The sequence below is a fragment of the Polypterus senegalus genome, chromosome 6, assembly GCF_016835505.1.
Source record: "Polypterus senegalus isolate Bchr_013 chromosome 6, ASM1683550v1, whole genome shotgun sequence".
NCBI lineage: Eukaryota > Metazoa > Chordata > Cladistia > Polypteriformes > Polypteridae > Polypterus > Polypterus senegalus.
This window is the reverse complement of record NC_053159.1, coordinates 131,615,881-131,642,072: the sequence shown is the minus strand read 5'-3', so window position 1 is coordinate 131,642,072 and position 26,192 is coordinate 131,615,881. Positions and strand designations below refer to the sequence as shown.

General features: G+C 36.7%; 1 protein-coding gene across 1 annotated transcript in view; it reads left to right on the top strand.

Annotated features, from left to right (window-relative positions):
- The first annotated feature begins 624 nt into the window (after nucleotides 1-624).
- The window catches only part of dph1 (diphthamide biosynthesis 1), a 419,970-nt gene continuing 394,402 nt past the window's right edge, over nucleotides 625-26,192 (top strand). Inside the window, exon 1 of the mRNA XM_039757210.1 lies at nucleotides 625-686. Within this exon, the coding sequence (XP_039613144.1) occupies nucleotides 656-686 (31 nt within the window). The 5' untranslated portion in view covers nucleotides 625-655. The remainder of the gene's footprint in view (nucleotides 687-26,192) is intronic.

Sequence of the window (26,192 nt, the reverse complement as noted above, 5' to 3'; positions counted from 1 at the left end):
GTACAGAAAATTGACATAATGTGGCTATTTTACTGTGACTTAAACTTTGAAGATGAAGACGACCTGATTAGACATATCGTCCCATCTGGACGTCACTGTGTAAACGTGTAACTAACGAGCTTTCTGTGTTTGTGAAGTTGCACTTGCTCATTGCACTAGCTGCCTTGCTGGACAGAGGACTAAAATAAATGAATAGCTTTTTGTTAAAATACCCAAACTATACCTATAAATTTATAATTCCACATAATATTGTTTAATTTTTTCCAGTAAGGTTGAATGGATTTTACAGGTATGTTAACTTTTTTTTGGGTTTAAGAACTAAAAAAAGAACTCTGTTGTATACACTTCTCCAGTAAAATATATAGGGTGGTCCAGATCTAATTATGCAATTTTCATTACGCTATAACTTATTAAGTTTATTACATACAAAATCACTCGAAAAATCCCGGACTAATCGTCTTCGCGTCAAACTGAAATCGTCCCCGTATAAATCAAAGTCATCCAAACGATCTGGATCTGCATATTAAACGCTCCTGTCTTCGTGAGCAGATAGAAGGTCTTTGATCGATTATTTAGGTCTGCGTTATATCCGCAGCTCGACTCTGTCTGTGTTTGATTGGCTAGGTCTTTTTGACCTCGCGTGCTTAGGAATAACATGGCGGCTGAAGTGGTACGCCGGGTTCAAGGTAGAGATGCTGCGGTTTTTTTGTCTTTTTTGGTACATGTATAAGTAAATGTATATCTTTGAGCGGACAGAGGCAAAACGTCAAAGTGTACGAACTGGCTGCTTATTTCACTGTTGAGAGCAGAGCAGCTGAGAGGTGCCAGTAGGTTTTAAATGGGACTATTTTGCTGTCCCCTGACAGCAGGAGGCGCCAGGCGGTAGGGCGACTTGTCGGAGACCTGTTACTTTTTGAACAGGTGTGCTTACCTGCTGAATATCTGCTTTTCACTTTCGCAAAGTGTTTAACAAAGCGTTTGCACAGTATGGTTATTGTACATAACGGGAGAAATGCAGAATACTGAAAACAAACGGTATATTAGTGGAACGTAGTGGAGTTCTCCGAGTGACATTTAGGAATTTCAGTTCCTGAAAGCGTCACGTTCGGGATTGATTTGTGCTTTGCTCATTATGGTGCCAGGACAGGCTCCTGATTCCGGAACCATAAAGCTGAGTTAGTCGACTTTGGACAATATGATGAATGGGAACATAAAGTACGGTAAAGATTAATGTGGAGTTTAAAGCTGGAAGAAACCAGATGTAGAAAATAGATGCATGTTACAACCGAAAGAGAAATTTTAAAGTCTGCTATCGCATCAAGGGCAAAACACCAGTGTTACACATAATCACATGAAGTTGTGTTGTCATCTTACAGTTCATGAACTCAGTTTGTGTTATGGAATACCTTCAGTTTGGATTTTCTTTGTAAATACACCTTGTGAAAATGTGAGTTGCACAGCAGCCTTACTGGGCCAAGGTTATTATAGTTTTTCCTTCTTATATTAGTTTTTATTTCTATATTTTTTCTGACCTTACTTGGAAATTCAGTTGAGTTTTAATTTTCCTTCATCTTGTATTTTTAGTTTTAATTTAGTTTTTATTTCACAAGGACATTTCTATTTTATTTTTATATCTATTAGTTTAGCTGTTTCCCGCGGCTGTGCCCACATAGTAGTGAAACAGGACAAACTAAAAATAAGTAAAAAATAAATTTAAAATGTCATTCGTATCGAGAAGAATTTATATTGATAGCTTTCACATCCGAGGGCCTCTTCATATACAATATTTTTGGTTTTGCTATCAGCGGTGAGAACGTAGCTGTGCTCTCTTTGCCAAAAATGTAAAACGTTAGCAAGGTATCTTTGGCCAAGCGGAAGGTAGGTACACTCCAACATCTAACGTTGCCACTGTATCTGATCGTTTTCAGCTCTGACAGGGGAGCATCCCCCGTGTGGGGAGAAGAGCACATGGCCGTGATATCTCTGTCAATGAGCAGGTACCCACTAAAACACACGTAGCTGCGATCTCTCTCTCTCTCTCAAAAACATCAAACGTTACACTTTAACAATCTTTAGATGATTATGTCTCTTGACCAAACAGGTATTGCTAGCTGAGCGGAGGCAAGGTACGCTCCAACACATGGTGAGAGGTAGAGTGACTCAAACAAAGTTTAGCGTGTGAGTGAGGAGGGCTCCCCACTCCTGAAGTCTCATCTCCCCCTCTCCTTGGTCTGCAGCCTCTGCCTCAGATTTGCGCAAATAAATCGGTGCCACAAGCAAACTATGATACTTTTTAAGCAAATTCAAGGGAAAAAAAAACAATCTAAATTGGTTAAATCAGTGGTTCTCAGCCTGTGGGGAGGGCCCCCCTAAGGGGGCGCGAAGATGTGATTAAAAGAAAACAAGAATCAAAAATATGAAAAAAAAATCTGTTGAAACCAAAAAAATTAACTTAAACTACATTCTGTTACTAGAACAATAAATATAGAGTTAGATAAATGACCATAAAAGTTAAGTAGGAATAATAAAATATGCATCTACATTTCAAAAAAATGTTAGGGGGCGCGATTAAAACTGTTATGAAAACTCGGGTCGCAAATACTTAAGGGCTGAGAAACGCTAAGTTAAGTAGTTCTCTCGTGAAAAGTGAACAGACTTTGGATTTTATTTATTTATTTATATATGTATATATATATATATATATGTATGTATATATAATATATCGAGAGATAAAAGCAAGCATAATCAAAACTAGACACTGAATATGAACAATTTTATACATTTTTATTAAATTTTTAAATATAATTCTATGCCATTTGTGCTGAAGAAATGTGCGCTGGTTGTTGGCACTTTTTATGTTTTCTTTTTATTGCCCAAGATAGGCCAATTTGCAATGAAATTTAGGTGAATTTTACTCTAAATGTCTATACCACATAACATATCTCGCTCTAAAACTATTGAAGGCATAATGAATGCCTTCAATAATGCATTCAAAAATCTCACATACTGTGCTTTTTATTTTCTACCAGTCATATTGATTTCTGATTCAATCTCGGGCACATACAATTTATAGACAGAATTTGGCCATCTGCAGGCCTGAAAATATATCAAAAGCCAGAAAATAGATTTTACTGTGTTCTGACAGGTGTGATCATGAAAATCATGGGGGCTTAGGAAGAACAGGGCTCTTAAGCTTGAATCAGTAAGTAGACCCCAACTAGCTGTATTGAGGGAAACAAAGAAAAACAAGCATTTAGTGTCAAGTTTGGGGGCAGTGAGACTTGAATAGTCCATACATAAGAACAGTAAACCCTTAATGAGCAGAGCAAGAGTAGCTAGTAGGTGTATGGATGGGCAAAAACAACAGAAACAGCATCTGAGATTATGAACAATAGATATCTTATCTAAACCTGTTTATCCAGAACAGGATGGCAGGAAACCTGGGGCCTACCCCAGCAGGTTTGGATGCAATACACGAAAAATCTCTCATATACAATATGTAAGATATGGCTGATGTTAAGAACAAAAAGAATATGATATTGCAACTATCTATTTTGAGAGAGAGAGAAAAATTGAAAAAAGGGGAAAAACATTTTAAAATGTAATTCTGTTGCTGGATTATTTTCACAATATGAGGTATTTTAAGCTTGAAAAGATAAATTAATAAATATAGAATGAATACAAAAATACATTAGTATGTTTAGTTTTTCATCACTTGGCAGACTCTCTTCACCTACCTACTTGTAGTTCAGCAGAGATGTTGCCAACTCAGGAATTCTACAAAGTTTGTATCGCTTCATCGTTAAATGACTTCTTTTAAAGCAAAAGTGATTGATCAGTAACCATATGCTGATCTTGTATGCTAACCTAGTCAGTCTTTCAATCAGTGCCATTTTATTTTCAGAAAGGATTTCTCCTGTGCAAAGTGACAGGTGAATTATTGTCAACAAAACGCATGCACCTGAGAAACAAACTGAAACATTACTCAGTCATGATTTTTCTGTCCATACAGAAAAAGGTTTTGTTGACCAGCACATTTTGACTTCAGGTGTTTGAATTACATCGTGATATACAACTAGCACAAACAAAGGTGGCACAGTAAATCACTTTCTATTTCACACGCTTTACACGCCCAAACTCGGCTCGCTCTGTCACCGCAAATGCTTTGTGAACACTCGCACTCCATCATCACCCGCCATTCACAGAATGAGTATATATGGGTGGCTCATGGTGGATTACTTTCTATTTGAGGGTTAAAAGTTGCAAGGGTTAAAACTAATGGCAAGAATATTAATTCAAAAAATGAAAATTAAAAATATTTTTTAGTATATTATTATTTTATTTCATCTGTAGTTTTCCTTTTTGGCTTTGTTAATTATTTTATTTCAGTTTACAAAAATGTTCTTTTAATAATAGTTTCAGTTTTAATTTTAGTTTTCGTTAACTATAGTAACCTTGCACTGGGCACGCTATTTGGCTGATCAATGACTGTAAAAGACCATTACAAGTTTAGGTGGTTGATCTATGTGGAAGGCTGGCATATCATCCAAATCTGTTTCCTAACTTGTGCTAAATATTTCAGGATGGAGTTTGGTTCATCATGACACCTATTACACATGTGGATTAAGCAAATGGAGTTAGAAACATCCAGTTCTGTTCAGCTGAGATACTTCACCTACCACAATCCAAATGCACCTGATTTCATATTGTTGCTTGCAAATAGAATATAATTGATGGTGACAAGCAAAGTAGAAGTTCTATCCATCCATTTTCCAACCCGCTGGATCCGAACACAGGGTCACGGGGGTCTGCTGGAGCCAATCCCAGCCAACACAGGGCACAAGGCAGGAACCAATCCTGGGCAGGGCGCCAACCCACCGCAGGACACACACAAACACACCCACACACCAAGCACACACTAGGGCTAATTTAGACAATTTAGAAGTTGCTGCATAAATTAATATGTGATACTGTATCCCTGACACATGCTTATTCTTCATTTATCCACACCCATTGCTAGGTGCCTATCAACAACTTGTGCAATAGCTGTGATCCCCTGCAGGGATTTTTCTGTTTGATATTAGTTTACATTTACTTTCCTAGGAACCTGCAAAGTAAAAGAGAATGCTAAAAAAATGAGCAAATGTGTCTAGCAGGGAGCTTTAGCTCAACGGATGGACTAAACTCAGTGCTACAGTATCTAGGAGCTTAACTACCCCACGTTACTAGAAAGCTCTGAAAACAAATAATTTTGTAATGGATCTTCTGGCAGCACCCAAGAAATATTTTCTTACAGGCTAATAAAGTATAATAGTGAAACCAAACAGTAAGAATCTACAGTAAAACAAAAGAAGTAAGTAGTGTATCATAATGAGTAGAAATAAAAATACAATATATGCGGTACATAAAATAATAAAATTTCATATTTAAGCAAGTACAAAGCTTGCTGAATACACATATCGCGGTGACACATTGAATATTAATAGAACTTAATGGCAGGCCTTTAACAAATTACACTTATCGATGTAGTGGTGTTTAAACTTGGTTTATCAGCAAGAAGACACAACCACTTTATGCAATATTTGCAAGTACATATATGCAATCAGTTGATATCTCATACATGTAAAAAATATATAAAATACATGTTATGGCGTTTGTAAACCTGTTTAATTCAATTCAGAGTAGTGGTGGGTGCTGGAGCCCATCATGGCATCAGTGAGTGCAAGGCAAAAAACATCCCAGAGCAGGGTGCCAGTCCACTCAACAACCAACCACTCCCACAGGAGACAATTTTGAATCATCAATTAATCGAACATGCTCCTACTTGACGGATTGAGAGTAATACATAGAAAAACTCTACACAGACAATAACTAGGAATAGTAATTCCTATTCAGCCCAAAAAAATCTTAATTTTAAAATTCTTAGTGACAATCAAACCTTTGAGGAAAAAATCAGTTTTGAGTGAAATAATTATAACCTTTTTAAAACTAATGTGGTAACTGCATAACATATTTGTTTCTTTGAATATCCAGTTTTTCTTATGAATTCGGTAAGTGATTAGCTTAATAAAACTTCATACTGCTTTTTTGTATTTTTCCGAGTTGTTAAACTTGTGCTCCTTAGGTCTGTGTTTACTGGTATTTTTCTTTTTCTTTTTAATAAAGCATGCATATTTTCCTTAGTGCAGATTTGTCAATGTACTTGACTTTAGAAGCCAAAGTAAGCCTATTATGTTTATACCTGTTATGCTAGCAAAAACATTTTAGATTAATATTGGGTTTAATTACAGATAATACTTTTAAAAACTACATACGAAATACATACTGTGATCTAAAATGTTTTTTAAATGCCTTAGTATATTACATGTTTCTACAGATTACATTTAGTTTATAGCTGTCAATGATTCATATTACCTTAAACTGCAGGTACATTTCTTGCAAGTAAATGAAATATTAATATCACTTTTTCTGTGTTTAACTACAGTTTTCTGCCCTTTAATGCCTTCCCAAAGACCTTGGAGATTAAACCAATATTATAATTACTTCAGCAAGACAGTAACCTTCCCTAATACTGCATTTAAACTTAAAACCGATACTTTTCAGTATGTGATATCCTGTCCTAGATTTCAGTTACATTTATATTGCGTAGTACATTTTTGTCGCTAGCCTTTTATGAAAAGATGGTTTTATACATGAGTAATCAATTCATGGGATTCATAGAATCCTTAAGTTTCCCATGAAATGTACTTCCTAGCTCTTTACCCACAATGTGCTTTAATATTTCTTATTTTTACTTCTCATATACAATTTTTTTTTATTTGCATGAAATACCATTCCCATACATCTGATGTCTTTTGAATTTTAACCTTATTCTTATGTATAGATTGTAGTAACTCTAGAACCAGATATCTAATAATTTAGTGTCGTCACTAAACTAATTTATTATATAAACACTGACCTCCTCAGTACCTCATTTTAACCTATATTTAGGGCAGTTCTATCTTTCAGCTTTTTTTACTGATTCTTTAATTTAAAAATTCTTTCCTCTCAGGTTCCTTAATAAATTATTTTTGTTTTATGTTATGCTTCTATAATCAGGTTATGTTGTTGTTTCCTCATGACAGTCTTATGCAGTTATGAGAAATGGTTATGCCTTGACTGAAACATTTGTGCTAGAAAATATTAAAAAACTGGATGCCTATCCTGAACATAATTATTCTTCTTCTTTGAGCTGCTTCCGTTGGGGTTCTGCACAGCTTATCATCTTTTTCCATCTTCCTGTCCTTACATTTTGCTCTGTTACACCCATCACCTACATGTCCTCTCTCGCCCCATCTATAAATCTTCTCTTAGGAATTCCTCTTGCCTGGCAGCTCTATCTTTAACATCCTTTTCCAAATATACCCAGCATCTCTCCTCTGCACATGTGCAAACCAATGCAATCTCACCTCTCTGACTTTGTCTCCCAACTGTCCAACCTGAGCTGACCCTCTAATGTGCTCATTTCTAATCCTGTCCATCATCGTCACACCAATTGCAAATCTTAACATCTTTAACTCTACCGTCTCCAGCTCTCTCTTCTGTCTTTTTGTCAGTTTCACTGTCTCTAACCCATATAACATGGCTGGTCTCACTACCGTCCTGTAGATCTTCCCTTTCACACTTGCTGATATCCGTCTGTCACAAATTACTCCTGACACTCTTCTCCACCCATTCCACCCTGCCTACACTCTTTTTCACCTCTCTCCCACAATCCCCATTACTATGTCCTGCACATAATTGCTTTCATTAATTTATTCTTGATGACTGGCTTGTTAGGGGGCCTGGCAATATATTTTTTTAATATACTGAATATAATTGTACTTTTTGTTCATCTTTAGGAAGTTCTCTGGCATTGATTGATGCCTGAAAAATTAACCTTAAAGGTTTATAACTATACACACACACACACACAAGTGTGAGTTAAATGAAAATCCAAAAATTGTGATGGAAATTCTAACACCGTACTATTGTCATGTTCATTGGCAACATTGTTTGCAGGTTGTGTCAAGCAGGTGGAAGGATGGTACAGGGGAGCTAAGTGGTTTCGTTGAAGCAGTATAAAGATAGTATCCCCACTGGAAACATTAATTAAAAATGAGCAGTGTTCTGTCATTGACTTTTTTGGCAGTGAGGGGGTGAAACCTAACAAAATTAATTGGTGAATGGCCGCTCAGTATGATGATGCATGTCTGTTCATCACTCCAGCAATTGTATGAGTGGAGTAGGAAGTTCTGAAACTGTGAAAGTTCTGTGACAGACTCTCCTTGACCAGGCCAAATACACAGACTAGTGACATAAGAGTCGATTGTTGAATGCATCATGGTGGAAAATCATCAAGTGACGCTGAATGAAACAGCCATACTTCTGGACCTCAGTCGTGGTTCAGAACATCATATCATCTGTAATGTGCTGCACTTCCACAAAGTGTCCGCATTTTGGGGGCCACGGCAACTGACTCCAAAATTGAATCAATTACATGTGCAGCCAGTGGGTGGTGCGTGAGTGGTTGTGAACATGACCAAAAGACTTTTTTCCCCCCCGAGGAATCTATGCACCTTGTACAGGGTGGTCCAGATCTAATTATGCAGATCCAGATCGTCTGGATGACTTTGATGATTCCAGTTCGGCGCAAAGGCGATTCTTCATGTCGTCAGTTCGCACACTTCTCAATGGTCTGGGATTTTTCAGGTGATTTTCTATGTAATAAACTTAATAAGTTACAGCGTAATGAAAATTGCATAATTAGATCTGGACCACCCTATACTTGCTGGAGGACCTTTATTGAATACGGTGGAGATTATGTAGAAAAACAATGCAGCTGGCTGATACCTTTGCTGCAATAAATTCTGAACAAAATATTTAAGGTTTTCATTAGACTCATCCTTCCATATACAGTATAGCCACTAGCATCTTTCAGCCTCTTTGAGTAATATTGCACTGAATGAGTGATTTATTTGGTTTTAGTCTTTAGTAGTTGTTGCAGAACTTTAACCTCTGCAATTTTCCACTCATATAATATTTCTTTAACATTTCCTCTAGGTACTGGCGTTTTACTGACCTCCCCACAGATTAACACCACAAAAAAATTATTAAAGAGCATCTGCTGTTTCCTTTTCTCTTTGTTTTTATTTCCCCTTTGCCATTCGTAATGCATGTCACATGCCCTTTAAACTGTCTTTTACTGCTATAATTTTGAGTTATTGTGGTAATTTATTCAATTAGCTAATGAAGCTGATTATATATGGCAAGTAAAGCCCTCAAACGCCTAGCTTCAGTCGGCTGATGAATGTATAGAGTGTATCTGAAATCAGTAGTTGTCAGAACTATCATTATTATCTTAAAGTGTGGAATTTCATGTTAATCACAATCATGCTGAACACAATATAAATACACTTCTCTGTTTTGTGCTTTGTGCTAATCAACAAACCTGACTAGTGAAACTCATAAGAGATAAAATAAATCATACAGCTCTCAAATATCCTTAAATGGCCTAAAATATATAAATATGATTCTGTACCATCAGTTTTGATGAAAACAGCGCAGTTGATGTAATATACCACAAAAAATCCCTTTTTACCTAACTTTTGCAAAACATTGATGAGTTCTGATTTCAATGTGTAGAGAATACTACTTCATGGTATTCAATTTTTATGAGAAAAAATTTGGTGATGTATTCCATGTGTGCATACTTCTCTGTGTGAAGAAGTGATTTCAGTGTTGCCTATGCCGCTATGTTCTTGTATTAAGGTCTCATTTTAAAGTAACAGGTTCCATTATCCATGCTAAGGCCCCTATTAATTAAACTCTTTAATCTTGTCACTTCTTAATATCAGTTTTCTCTTTTTGTAATGTGGAGACCAAAACAGCAACAATATGTCTCTCAATGGCATAGTACACTAAGCATAACTCATCATACTTTTAGCTGTCTTTATTAACTCCTGTACATTGACTGAATATGAAAAGTGGAAAGTCCATTTCTATATATATGTCTTTCTTATAAATTGGACCCCCACTGTTTAATAGTGAGCAATATTTGTATTTCTGTCTATAAAACAGATATTTACATTAAGCTTAACTACCACATACCCACTGATCACTGGTTCATCTTTAATGATTTTGCTGAATCTAGGGTTCCACCAATCCTCCTAAAGCATCTTAGTGTCACCTGAAAATTTAACCAGTTTATTATTCCCTTTTTCTTATCTTTTTAGATAATTTGTACATATTTAAAATGAATATAAGCCTCAGCATTGATATTGAGACACTCTTTCCTTAATATCAACTAATTTCGAAAAATGTCCTTCCTTAATAATCCGTTGCTTTTTCTGTTTAAGCCAAATGTGTTTCCATCTTCAAAATGAGCCCTTAAATTCTACTTCTTGTAATTTGATCACTAATCATTTCTATGGTACCATACCAAAACATTTTCACAGTCAATATAAATTCTGTGTGTTTTCTTATAGAATTCTAAAATACACTCCATGGCTAAAAGTTTGTGGATACCTGACCATCACATACTTGTCCACAAAGTTTTGGCCATATACTGTAGTGTATTAGTGAAACCAGATCTCGCTGTCTGAACCTATTGACTGCTCATTATACAGTACATTCAAATTTGCAAATATTTTTCAGTCTTGTCCTTTGTAGTCATTTGACATTAATTTACCTACAGTATACTGTAGTTACTAGGATGATCTTAATCAAAATTTGTAAATAATAAGGTAATATTTAATAGCTTCCAGGCTTTAGGAATTTCTCAGATATGCAAGGACTACCATGAACAAGAGCTTTTTCATTGTTAACAAAAAAATATATATATAATTTAATATATCTAGGGGTGGTACTGTGGCACAGCATTTAGGAATGTTGCCTTATGGATCTGGTGTCCAGATTTTGAATCAAGTGTCAATGTCATCATTCACATGGAGTCTGCACATTCTCCTTGTTTCTGTGTGAGTTACTTCTGCTTTTTCTGGCATCTTCAGTGGAGTTTAGTTAGTTATTACAAATTGTCCAAGTATGAATGTGGGTGAGCATGAACAGGCCTTATGATGGACTGGTGTTTTGTCCAGCTCTGCTAAGAGAGGCTTCAGGTGATTGTGATGCTAATTGGATACAGGAGGATTTGAAAACATTAGGCTATGTTGAAATTGCCTTATTTATAGTTTGTATCTGTAAGGTAATCAGTTAACTGGCAACCAGGAAAAAAAATAATGGAAAGTGTAAGAAAATGAAAAATACTATATGAAACAAAAATAAAGTCAGATCATTATACAGTAAAAATACATACATACACAAACTGCTGGTGGCTGTGCCCAAGAGGTCATTAAAGGCCTGGATCTTGGTTTTTATCCAGGACACTCGCAAGCCCAGACACTCGGACTCCTCACTCAGTCTTTCAAGAGCTGTGATCATAGCCTCCATTGACTCTGTGAAGACCACAGCATCATCTGCAAAGTCAAGATCAGTGAGTCTTTCTTCACAAACAGATGCCCCACAGTTGCTGGACTTCACAACCCTGACCAACACCCAGTCTATGCAAGCATTGAGCAGAGTAGGAGCAAAAACATACACTTGACAAACCATTGAATCAACTGGGAAAAACAAAGAGATTGAGCCTCCACTCTGCACTGCACTCAAAGTACAGGTCAGGCATGACATCCAGGAACTTTGGGGGATCCCACGAAGTCTCGGGATGTCCCTCAGGGAAGCTCGATTAACTGAATCAGATGCTTTACAAAAATCAATAAATTCTGTGTAGAAATTTTGTGCTATTTGTGTTTGCGCTTGATGAGAATGCTCAGTGCCAGGATGCGGATCGATGGTAGATGTTTTAGGCATAAAAACCAGACTGCTCTGGTCGCTGTTAGTTGAGTAAGTGATTATGGATCATATTGAGGATGACCCTAAGAAGGACCTTACCCCCCACCGAGAGCAGTGTTATCCCCCTGTAGTTGTCGCAATCCAGGCGTTCACCCTTCTCTTTCCAGATAGGGACAACATGTCCCATTTTCCAGTCAGTTGGGATGACGCCATCTCCCAAATGGAAGCAAAGATTGCTTGCAATGCCAGCCTTTCCCACTCTCTGTAGAAATTCACCCCGGATAACCCAGATCCTTGCAGCCTTCCTTACCCTCAGCTGGTTCACCACCTGTGCAATCTCAGTGAGATTGGGTGGTTCACAGCTAATTGGAGGATCAGCCTCAAGAACCGTTGACCCAGAGATGTCCAATGTCGTAGCCGGAGGATTAGCTTTAAACAGCTGCTCAATGTAGCCAGGTCACAACTGCAGTGTCATCCATAAGGGCTGTTCCATCAGATGCCCTGACTGCGACTCTCCAAGGAACAGATTCAGATATGCTGAATGCTTCAATTCCTCAGTGCCAAGGACGTGAGTCATTAGATTATAGCTAGTGTGTCACTTGCTCACAGATTTCTCTAACAAACGCCTCCTTATCTGCCCTCTGAGCCCTCACAGCCATCCTTCTCAGTTCCCAGTTACAGACCGGAGTTGCCATCAAGCTGTGTGCTGCGAGTCCTGTTGATAATATCCATGGTGTCTTGTGAGATGAAATACCTCCTGGGAACATTAGCAACACCAATACAACCCTTAGCCATCTTCAGGGTCTTGTCATGGAAGGTCTCCAACATCACATTAGGATCAGCAGTTGCACCCAAGTGTGCAAGTTCCTCACATAAGCTGCGTGCAAACTCATTAGAAACAGCCTGATCATGGAGTCTGGCGAAGTCCAGCCTCATTCTCATAGTAGGTGTTAGCCTATTGGAGCTAAGCCCTTCAGAGTAGCAACAACAATCTGTGGTAAGAATTCACAAACAGGGCACTTCTGTAGACCCTGCAGTTCTGTAGTGTCTACCCTCGAGGACACTACACCACCAGTATTTGAAAACCAAGTCTAACAATGAAGCTCAGTCCTTCTCAGTTCCCAGTTATAGATCATAGTTGCCATCTAGCTGTGTGCTGCAACTCCTCTCAATAATATCCATGGTGTCCTGTCAGATGAAATACCTCCTGGGAACACTGTCAACACCAACACAACCCTTAGCCACCTGCAGAGGGAGGAATCCTGTCTGCCCTTTCAGAGCTGTGTGAAGTTTTTACTGTGGCTGGAGTGCCAATCCTGCCACCAACCCCCAAATTTTTTTTGCTTGTAACCTGCAGGGCTGAATGCAGTTTAACATCATACCTAGGACCATGTTTGTTGAAAAATCTATTTTAGTTTAGATTATTTATTTCTTTTAGAATGCACAAGGTAGTTGTTTTTTCCTCCGTGAACATGCCACAACCTGAAGCTTGGAACAGAGCAAAGAGGAAAGAGGTAGCAAGTTCTGTGTACTGAGCATTGTTATGCTCATTCAGTGTAAAAATGCATACCAAGCCTCTTAGGTAAAACGTCTCTTTCAATCAGCACGCATAATATTTGCCTTCACACCAGTGCTGCTTAATGGATGTAGCATTAGGAGTCAGCATTGCCTTTTTTACCATGCTTAGTATGTACACTATAATCATTTGAAAGTTACTACTCTTATTTAACATAAAAGCCCTGTGATTTGTCCTTATCACCTGTCTAACTGTACATTAAGCAGCAAGACCAGAAACTGCATCTACAAATTGATTCTTTAATTTTATGTACCTCTTTACTGCTCGAGAAAGCACTGAAAGAAAAACGGAACATGCTCAGCCACCTAGCTGCTTACAGTCATTTTTTCCAAGATTGCAACTTCTACCTTTTACTACATAGATCTATAAAATATTAAAAGCAGGACTCTCTAGCTTTGCTTTTGAAAAAGTGTTCTATGATCTTTTCTTAAATTCCATAAGAGTGTTATCATAAAGTAAAATGTACTTTCATCCAGCAAAAAATAGAGTTTTTTAGGCCCAATTTTAAATGAAACTAATATTTATGACATAGATTGAATATGTCAACTACTTAATTTGGTTTATTAAAGCAGAATGACACTGCATATTTTGTGGTAGACTGTCTTGTCAATATTAGTATGTGTGATGCATTTTAAGAAATGTGTTTTTTTTTTGTAATGAATGCGCTCAGTAAAATGCATTTGAGTTATCATGGGGTAATTTTGATTTTACTAGGAGTATTCCTTACAAGAATCTTTCATTTGATTCTTCATTTAAAATACCATTGTAGATAACAAGTAATTTGTAGTTTAATTTAATCCTTTGCAGCAAAAAGACAAAAAATGCCTTTTCCATTTAATGAACAATTTCATGTTTTCTTTATTTGAGTTAAGTATAATTTTTCTTTTCTATAAAGCACATTAGGTTTAAACTGTTTTTGGCCATTGCCAAAGAAATAAAACATTGTAATTGGTTAGCCAATTATTGTTTATCAGTTAGAGTACTTCAAAAATGTATTTTGATGACAAGGCAATTGATAACTGCTGTATGAAAAAATGCACTGCATTAATTTGCTGTTCCTTTTAATGGAGAGGGCTTTAATATTCATGTCAGTTTCTCTTGTAAAGCCATTCAGTCAGCAAAACTGACTACATACATGTAGCTAAATTCAACTCCCAGAAAGGTAACAATTTAATAGTAGTGATTGTTTGCTGTTATTAGCCTTTCTACATTGTTTTAAATGTAAAGGCAATATAAGGTAATCTTAAATTCTGACCTATAGTACCTGCACTGAATATAAGTATTGACAATTTAACTATACCACATTTGTCATTTTCTGATTTAGCCATCAGTTACACTACTGTGGTGTTGTAAAATGTTCTCAACACGGCTTGCAAAAAAGAACAATGTTTAGTCTTGAATCATCTTTATTTTCTATTTCACCTGCTGTTTAGTGTCCTGCATAGTCTGGTCGCACAGTGATTAGTGCCACTGCTGCACAGTCTTAGTGTTACTGATTCAAATGTGTGTGGTTTCACACCATATCCAAAATAATGTGGTTGTTAGATTAATTTTTGACTCCAAATTGGTCTGTGTGATTGAGTATGGTTGTGTTAGTGAATGTGCTTTTTTATGGAATGTGTTAACCAATGTGTCTTGATACCACAGGAAATTACCGTAATAGCCATTCAAGAAAATGTAAATTGAAGAAACCCATAGCCCTGGGTGAATTTAAACTTTTCTGCAGTGTCACCCTACACTTTAGCATCTTTATACTGAAAACTATTATTGCATCACAGTTTTGACTCTCACGATAGTTCAATGTTGAATATTCAATGATTTTGCTATACTTAAAAGTAATGGTTTGGTCATTAGTATATAGTACAGCTTTAGCCAGATTCCTTTTTCACAAAATAGTGGATAAATGAAATAAATTATTCTTAGGTGCCATTTGGTAATCCTTTTTTGGTATTTAAAATCACCTTAAAAATGCAAGACCTTTTTTAATGCCCAAAGTGCCTATCCTATTAAGATTGAATGTTATTTTTAATTTATTTCGTGGTGCAAAACAAAATTAAAACATACATGAAGACAGTGGCAAGTATGTTTAAGCACTTGCCCTATTTATGACGCAAGCTATGTTTTAGTTTCTTTAAAAATATGTATAGCTTCTGTGCATGCAAACCTATATATAAACATTAGTCTAAATTTAATTAAATACTGTACACAACTTACTGAAGGGGAACTTCTGTCTCAATGTTTACAAGTATAACTCTGTAGTCATGTAAAAGTGCTGCATGAAAATTCATCTCATAAATGTTAATATTCAAAGAAAGTTAAATATTTACTATGTTTTCTTTTCTCTTGAATCTTGAGTGTTTTGTGTATTTACAAAAATATTTGGGTGTTAGCATAGAATTAGTTTCTCATCCTTAACACATTGAGTTTTAATACTGAAATATTAATGATGTTTGTCATTTTTTCTCAACCTTGTGCAGAGGCACGTTCATTGCTGAACCAAAGGAATTTCCTTACATTTTTGTCATTAGGCTGAAATACAATTTGTTTTGAAGCCAAAGAATACAAACGTAAGTTGCTGAACTTGCATCATCGCAAAGGAGACTGGTAAAGTCTCTACAGTATGGTAACTACAATGCACACATTTTTTTCCTAATATGCAATCAGTTTTAAGCCAGACTACCAATGAACTATTAAGGACAAAGTACCTGCACTACCCCAAAAAAAAAAAAGTATTTTTTGATGTTAAGTTGCACCTGATTTTCTATGACATACTAAGAGGTCCATTCACACATGATTGAAGCTTAAACCAGTCTCCATTTTGTTCTGGAACACGGTATTGCTCATAATGAGTTGTTTTTGGGGGGGTTTGGGAAGATTTATAAGTCATGTTTTGATTGTATCCTAAATTGTTAGACAATTTATCATCTGATTTTTTTTTTTATTCCAGCAAGATTATAGTCAAGTCAGAGCTTGTCTCATAAAAATGAACAAAAATGCAGGAATTCACCCTTGACCAGGCTCCAGTGTATACAAACACATGGGAATTTTTAGTGATGCCATTCAGTCTTGAAATAAGAAACTGAAGAACCAGAAGAAAAGTAACTCAAGACACTAGAATATGCAAATCCAAATAGTCGGGTAGTAGCCTATCGTAAAGTCTGGGTTTCATGTGATATGAGTTTGAAATGTGGGGTTGTTTTAGCGAAGCAATGCTGATCAATTAGTAAGACTGTGGAGTGCATTTAACACAAAGGAAATCATTCCCTGAAATTCCAAAGTAGTATGGTTTAGGAAATGAATTACCATAGTTTGAAGATAGGAATGTTAAATTGGATAGCAGAGGAGCAGATAAAGTAACACTAAATGGAGAGATCAATAGCAAAGTGAGAGTCTTAAGGTTGATGAAATTCTTTTGGTAGGCATATTTTTCCCCCATTATAGCAGCACTGTTTAAATTTACAGTGCATTTTCTTGTTTTCTTTTAGTCAGTTTCTAACATAGTGGAGCATTATGCTCTTTCTATACAAGATTTTTTAATTTTCATTTCTGTGCATAGTAAAAGGAAAATTAACTCGTGGACTGCAAATATTTAACATTAATTTTTTACTTAGGGAGAGTTGAGAAACAGTAGAGAAAATTTCTGAAGACAATTAAAATAAAAGGAGGAATGGGGGTCTGGATGGTAGGAACCTGTCCTTACCTGCACTGATTTTAGTTCTTTGAAGTCTGATTCATACTGTGCTTGAATAGTTCACCACCTCAAAAATAGCAATAACTCAAGGTAAAACGCAAGGACTTTGTTAGTGTTACCTAGTGTGCTATGGCTGATATAACCACCCATCCCAACTAGTATTTACTTTTTTTGTGTGTGTTTGATCTGTATTCAGTGGTTGTCATTTGAAGTTTTGTTCGTTTTGTCTTAAGGTATTTTTTAAAATATTGTACAATAATGAGTAAATTTAAACTATTATTGCGTCATAGCTTTGACCCTCACAATTGTTCCAGAGTTTAAAGGCACCCAAAAATGTGATACTGCTAGAAAGTTTAAACATGTATCATTTATTATATTTTTATATGGATGTGTGGCAGCTGGTACACTTATTTGACAGAGTGCAGATCAGAGAATTACATTCTTAGGTCTGAGTCACAATATGATTACTTGGGAGGTTACCCACCAATGTACGCTTGTGGTTGGTCGGCCAGTCAGTAAACATCTGCCACATCCTTTCGGTTGTGAGAAGCACATATAGATATGTGATTCAGTATCTGCCAAATAATACAAAGAGTACATGTCACATGTTTCTCCCTTATTGGGGCTCATCAAGTGTACACATTTTTGCATCCCCTTACAGGGATAGAACCTCGGACATCAGCAGGTAAGGCAAAGCCTCTGACATTGTGCCACGGCAGCTGGTTCACTTATTTGAACATTCTAACCTGGACAATAACCTGGCCCGTCATTGCTTGTTTGCGGTGTCTTTTTGGTAGCTCCCATTTGAATAAATGCCTGACTGTTCCTGTTTTGTTTGCAGTGAAGTTGGTTTTCTTAAAGCCATTGGACTCTGTCTTCTCTAGGGAGCAGGACAGTGACTCACGTGTCACTATATATATATATATATATATATGTGTGTGTCCACTTTAGTAAAACCCTGTGTGCGTCCAGGTGTCCAAGTGTGTGTGTCTTCTGGTGAAGTGCGCATGCGCGGGGCCACACGGCACACACACAGGCGAGAGAGACAGACACAGAGACGCGCGCTTAAGAGAGACGCACACACACACACACACACACGTAGGCCCGCTAGAGAGACACACACAGGCGCACACATGCATTGTTGCAATGTTACTTTTCTTGGTTGTCTATTAAATTATGGATTTTTCAAATGTTCATTTTTTTCCCTATGCTTAAAACTCATTAAAAAAAGTGTTTTTAACGAGCGGATTGTAAGGCTATAGCACAAACTTTTGCAGTGTTAGTTTTCTTTGTTGTTCAAAGTTTTCTTAGTGTTATTCAATGCTTTTACATTTAGTTTACTACTAGCAAAATACCCGCGCTTCGCAGCGGAGAAGTGGTGTGTTAAAGAAGCAATGAAAAAGAAAAGGAAACATTTTGAAAATAACGTAACATGATTGTCAATGTAATTGTTTTGTCACTGTTGTGAGTGATGAGTGTTGTTGTCATATATATATATTTACACACATAAACATATATATATATATATATATATATACATATCTATACATATACACATATATACATACATATATATATCTACACTAGCAAAATACCCGTGCTTCGCAGCGGAGAAGTAGTGTGTTAAAGAAGCAATGAAAAAGAAAAGGAAACATTTTGAAAATAACGTAACATGATTGTCAATGTAATTGTTTTGTCACTGTTGTGAGTGATGAGTGTTGTTGTCATATATATATATATATATATATATATATATATATATATTTACACACACACACATAAACATATATATATACATATCTATACATATACACATATATACACACACACACATAAATCCATACATACACACAAATACATATATATATATACATACATACACACACACATATATAAACATATATACATATACATACATATCTACATATATACACACACAGCTATTTCGTATCAGTGCAATACGCTGCATTTGTTAAAACGGATGACTCCCGCTCTTACGTGCAAGTCTGCGTGTATATTATGAACTATCGTATTTGTTCAAGTTCTATTTAAATTTTAAATAGAAGGAATTTTTATTTAGTCGACAGAAATATCTTTGGTAGGAATGGTAAAAACAGACAGGAATATTATTCGTGAATAAATCAACTCAAACCTTAAACAACTTATAATATTTTGCTCTCCATAAAAATATATCCTGTCTAAATTATACAAGTTAGAAATAAAGTAAACGTTAAAAGAACAAACATTCAAATTTCTTTACTCTTATGTAATTTTATATAAAAAATAAACTTAGATTTTAAATATCCCAAAAGATTTTGCTCTCCATAAAAATATATCCTGTCAAAATTATACAAATTCAAATATGAACATGCTGCATAACAAAACCTGGAAATATAAATAAAATGTGTTCCTTTCAGCAATAACAAATCAAATCATTCAGTTGTCTTTGCTCATATGTCATTTTAGAGCTGGACGCCTGGCATCTTTTTTGGCCACAAGTTCGTTTCTGTTTGGTGTGAGGTTCTGTGTTGTGGAGATTCTCAGGATGGATTGCAGGTGCTCATCAGTGAGGCGACTCCTGTGTGCTGTTTTGTTAGTCTTTATCACTGAGAAGAGCTTCTCACACAGATATGTGCTACCAAACATGCACAAGGTTCGAGCCGCATGTAGACGGACTTTTTTTGTTCTTCAAAGTCACCAAAGCGCCGTGCAAACTCAGTGCGCTCAGTTTATCAGCAAAGTGCGTATTTGGGAACACCATAGTGACGACTTGGTTTAACATTACTTGGCAACAGGGAAAGTGGGGCAAGGTGCACTGGTGCATTTGTGTCTCCCATAAAAGCAGCTTCACTTGAAATCACTTCGTGAATGTGCACGGGTTAAAACGTCCGCTGAAGTGTCAGATTCTTATTTAATTATGCTGCTTTCTGTATCTTCTGCATTGCATTCAGGTTACCCTGATGTTTTATCTCATAGTGCCGTCTTAGATTAAATTCTGTAATTACAGCCACATTAGCTCCACAAATGAGACACACGGGTTCAGTAAACATATACTCAGCCTCCCATCGGTTTTTAAAGGCTCTATTTTCAGAATCAACTTTTCTCTTCAGCATCGTGTGAGCTAGCTTCGCAATAACTTGTTCGGCAAGGCGGCTGAAGCGCTGCATTATGGGATCTGTAGTTTATTGTGTTACCAGCGCTTCATATACCCGGCTTTAATAACAATAATACAGTATATAAAATGATCTCGGGCGGATATAATTACACGCCGGGCGGATGTGGCCCGCGACCCTTTAGTTTGACACATATGGACTAAATAGAACTTGAAAAGATATATTTTTTCAAATGTGATCGCGCAATTCAAATAGAGTTGACGCAAGACTACAGCCTGCATCCTCCCTCGCTGTTACTTTTTACCGCTCATCTAATGAATACACTGAGTATGGCTTTACCAAAACAATCATTGATGGTGAATAAAGTATCCATTATTCGAGTATGTAGATCGGCATATATATATATATACCCGCGTATCGCAGCGGAGAAGTAGTGTGTTAAAAAAGCTAGAAAAAGAAAAGGGAACATTTTAAAAATAACGTAACATGACTGTCAATATACAGTATTTGTTTTGTGAGTGTTACTGAGTGTTGCTGTCATCAAGGATTTGATTATCATTATTTCTTTCAATCAGGTTCGTATTTGTAGGATGTGTTGTGTTCAAGTTACATTCCGTGTTTGTCAATCGTTGTAAAGATGACAGGTTTCATTCATCGATTCGTTTCTTACTGCATCAATAAACAGCTCGTCTTCTTCTTTATCTGAGACCTGACACACTGCATGCACGGGTTTTTTTACACTGTCTTCCTTTAGCGGGACATTGACTTTTTCCACCGTGTGCTTTGTTTCCGCAGTAGCTGGATTTATGAATATGCTTATCAGACGCTTCATATTTTTTGCTGCCTTTTCAATTGTGTAATTCAGTTTTTGTTCAGCGATCTTTGGAACTGTTGCCTTTTATCTGTGCACTGCGTCAGTTCACGTGAGCCGCTCGGTGTACATGCATCGAAGGTTCCCAGCTGTGCTGGTGCCATCTCGTGCTATGTCCATGGCTGTATTTAATGTTACCTTAGTCCTGGCACTTAAAACTTTCTCTCGCAGTTTCGCTGAGTTTGTGTCAAACACCACCCTGACCATCTCATCTTCCTCTCCATAAACACAGTCCTTCACCCGTGAATATTTAGTGGGAGTTTGCTATTGGATTGCCGCTGACGGACGGCCTTATATGGGCAGGCACTAAATTACAAACGCCAGCGGCAGCCTGTCTATGAACTTAATTTAAAGTGTAGGTTTACATCGTGCTTCGTTTCCGAAGTAGCAGAACTCATGAACATGGTTGTATATGTCACTCGCTCGCTTCTTATTGTTTCGCTGCCTTCTCAATTATATAATGCATGTTTTCTTCAGCGCTTTTTCGAGGTCTTCCTGGTTTTCTATGTACTGCGTGATTACGTGGGAGGCGTGATGATGTCACACGAAACTCCGCCCGGCGTTGAAGCTCATCTCCCTTACAGTAAATGGAGAAAAACAGCTTCTAGTTATGACCATTACGCGTAGAATTTCGATATAAAACCTGCCCAACTTTTGTAAGGAAGCTGTAAGGAATGAACCTGCCAAATTTCAGCCTTCCACCCACACGGGAAGTTGGAGAATTAGTGGTGAGTGAGTGAGTGAGGGCTTTGCCTTTTATTAGTATAGATATATACACATACATATACATACACACATACATACATACACACACATATATACACACAAATACATATATATATATACATACACACACACATATATAAACATATATATACATATACATACATATATACACACACAGCTATTTCGTATCAGTGCAATACGCTGCTTGTTAAAACGGATAACTCCCCTCTTACGTGCAAGTCTGCGTGGATATTATGAACTATCGTATTTGTTCAAGTTCTATTTAAATTTTAAATAGAAGGAATTTTTATTTAGTCGACAGAAATATCTTTGGTAGGAATGGTAAAAACAGACAGGAATATTATTCCTGAATAAATCAACTCAAACCTTAAACAACTTATAATATTTTGCTCTCCATAAAAATATATCCTGTCTAAATTATACAAGTTAGAAATAAAGTAAACATTAAAAGAACAAACATTCAAATTTCTTTACTCTTATGTAATTTTATATAAAAAATAAACTTAGATTTTAAATATCCCAAAAGATTTTGCTCTCCATAAAAATATATCCTGTCAAAATTATACAAATTCAAATATGAACATGCTGCATAACAAAACCTGGAAATATAAATAAAATGTGTTCCTTTCAGCAATAACAAATCAAATCATTCAGTTGTCTTTGCTCATATGTCATTTTAGAGCTGGACGCCTGGCATCTTTTTTTGGCAACAAGTTCGTTTCTGTTTGGTGTGAGGTTCTGTGTTGTGGAGATTCTCAGGATGGATTGCAGGTGCTCATCAGTGAGGCAACTCCTGTGTGCTGTTTTGTTAGTCTTTATCACTGAGAAGAGCTTCTCACACAGATATGTGCTACCAAACATGCACAAGGTTCGAGCCGCATGTAGACGGACTTTTTTTGTTCTTCAAAGTCACCAAAGCGCCGTGCAAACTCAGTGCGCTCAGTTTATCAGCAAAGTGCGATTTGGGAACACCGTAGTGACGACTTGGTTTAACATTACTTGGCAACAGGGAAAGAGGGGAAAGTTGCACTGGTGCATTTGTGTCTCCCATAAAAGCAGCTTCACTTGAAATCACTTTGTGATTGTGCACGGGTAAGAACGTCCGCTGAAGTGTCAGATTCTTATTTAATTATTCTGCTTTCTGTATCTTCTGCATTGCATTCAGGTTACCCTGATGTTTTGTCTCATAGTGCCGTCTTAGATTAAATTCTGTAATTACAGCCACATTAGCTCCACAAATGAGACACACGGGTTCAGTAAACATATACTCAGCCTCCCATCGGTTTTAAAGGCTCTATTTTCAGAATCAACTTTTCTCTCAGCATCGTGTGAGCTAGCTTCGCAATAACTTGCAGCATCATAAGCTAGACTTGATTAACGCGTAAGTGTTGGCAAGGCAGCTGAAGCGCTGCATTATGGGATCTGTAGTTTATTGTGTTACCAGCGCTTCATATACCTGGGCCATTAATAACAATAATACAGTATATAAAATGATCTCGGGCGGATATAATTACGCCGGGCGGATGTGGCCCGTGGCCCTTGAGTTTGACACATATGGACTAAATAGAACTTGAAAAGATATATTTTTCAAATGTGATCGCAATTCAGATAGAGTTGACGCGCACTACAGCCTGCATGCCTCAATAAGTCATCCTCCCTCGCTCTTACTTTTTACCGTTCATCTAATGAATACACTGAGTATGGCTTTACCAAAACAATCATTGATGGCGAATAAAGTATCCATTATTCGAGTATGTAGATCGGGATATATATATACATATATATATACCGCGTATCGCAGCGGAGAAGTAGTGTGTTAAAAAGCTAGAAAAAGAAAAGGGAACATTTTAAAAATAACGTAACATGACTGTCAATATACAGTATTTGTTTTGTGAGTGTTGCTGTCATCAAGGATTTGATTATCATTATTTCTTTCAATCAGGTTCGTATTTGTAGGATGTGTTGTGTTCAAGTTACATTCCGTGTTTGTCAATCGTTGTAAAGATGACAGGTTTCATTCATCGATTCGTTTCTTACTGCATCAATAAACAGCTCGTCTTCTTCTTTATCTGAGACCTGACACACTGCATGCACGGGTTTTTGACACTGTCTTCCTTTAGCGGGACATTGACTTTTTCCACCGTGTGCTTTGTTTCCGCAGTAGCTGGATTTATGAATATGCTTATCAGACGCTTCATATTTTTGCTGCCTTTTCAATTGTGTAATTGGTTTTGTTCAGCTCTTTGGAACTGTTGCTTTTTATCTGTGCACTGCGTCAGTTCACGTGAGCCGCTCGGTGTACATGCATCGAAGGTTCCCAGCTGTGCTGGTGCCATCTCGTGCTATGTCCATGGCTGTATTTAATGTTACCTTAGTCCTGGCACTTAAAACTTTCTCTCGCAGTTTCGCTGAGTTTGTGTCAAACACCACCCTGACCATCTCATCTTCCTCTCCATAAACACAGTCCTTCACCCGTGAATATTTAGTGGGAGTTTGCTATTGGATTGCCGCTGACGGACGGCCTTATATGGGCAGGCACTAAATTACAAACGCCAGCGGCAGCCTGTCTATGAACTTAATTTAAAGTGTAGGTTTACATCGTGCTTTGTTTCAAGTAGCAGAACTCATGAACATGGTTGTATATGTCACTCGCTCGCTTCTTATTGTTTTGCTGCCTTCTCAATTATATAATGCATGTTTTCTTCAGCGCTTTTGGAGGTCTTCCTGGTTTTCTATGTACTGCGTGATTACGTGGGAGGCGTGATGATGTCACCGAAACTCCGCCCACGGCGTTCAAGCTCATCTCCATTACAGTAAATGGAGAAAACAGCTTCCAGTTATGACCATTACGCGTAGAATTTCGATATAAAACCTGCCCAACTTTTGTAAGGAAGCTGTAAGGAATGAACCTGCCAAATTTCAGCCTTCCACCCACACGGGAAGTTGGAGAATTAGTGATGAGTGAGTGAGTGAGGGCTTTACCTTTTATTAGTATATATATATATATATATATATATATACACACACATATATACATACATATATATATCTTGTCACGCTTGGGACACAGGTTTGCACAGAGACACAGGAGGTCGTAGAAACAAGAAGGATTTTTATTCAAACACTGCAAACACATGAGCTTAAACGTGCTCCATGACAAGTCAGAGATGACAGTTCCGCTAGGAGCAGAGAGAGATAGAAGCAAACAATCAATTCCAAAACTGACAGGCGTATTTAAGGCTTATAAGTCGGCGGAGTACTGCGCGAGGCTTGTATTACGCGTTATAGTGCAAGGATAAGGAGCAATGTGAGGGTGGTAGTCAGTGTTTCAGGGTTTGTGGTTTTCCCAGGGGCGTCTGTATCTATTTGGGGTGTGATCAGCCCTCCAGCTCACAATATATACATCCACATATATACATATCTACATATATACACATACATATACATACACACGATATATAAACATATATATACATATACATACATATCTACATATATACATATACACACATATATAATATATATATATATATATATATATATATACACATACATACACTCTTTGGGGTGCGAGGAACTGTTGCGGGGGGTGGCAGAATCCATCAAGGAAGAAAAATGAAAAACATTATTTGTACAAAATCTTTAATTTGTTTATCCATTCCTAAATAATTAAATGGGCAGGCTATTTCATATCAGTGCAATACGTTGTTTGTTAAAACGGATGACTCCTACTCTTACGTGCATGTCTGCGTGGATATTATGAACTATCGTATCTGTTCAAGTTCTATTTAAATTTTAAATAGAAGGAATTTTTATTTAGTCGACAGAAATATCTTTGGTAGGAATGTACGTTAAATGTAGGCATCATTGCATACATTTTTCTTCACCATACAAATGTAAAGAGTAAATTCGCCTTACATTCCAACCAAAGATATTAGTGTTGACTAAATTAGGGGTGTCAAACTCAATTGCACAGGGGACCAAAATCCAAAACACACTTTAGGTCGCGGGCCGAACAGGATAAACATTTATTGAACACAATAAAAGTAAACTTTTAAAACTTAACTTTTTTGAACATAAATATGAATAAAAACAGACAGGAATATTATTCTGGAGTAAATCAACTCAAACCTTAAATAACTTATATTTTGCTCTCCATAAAAATATATCCTGTCTAAATTATACAAGTTAGAAATAAAGTAACCGTTAAAAGAACAAACATTCAAATTTCTTTACTCTTACGTAATTTTATATAAAAAATAAACTTAAATTTTAAATATCCCTAAAGATTTTGCTCTCCATAAAAATATATCCTGTCAAAATTATACA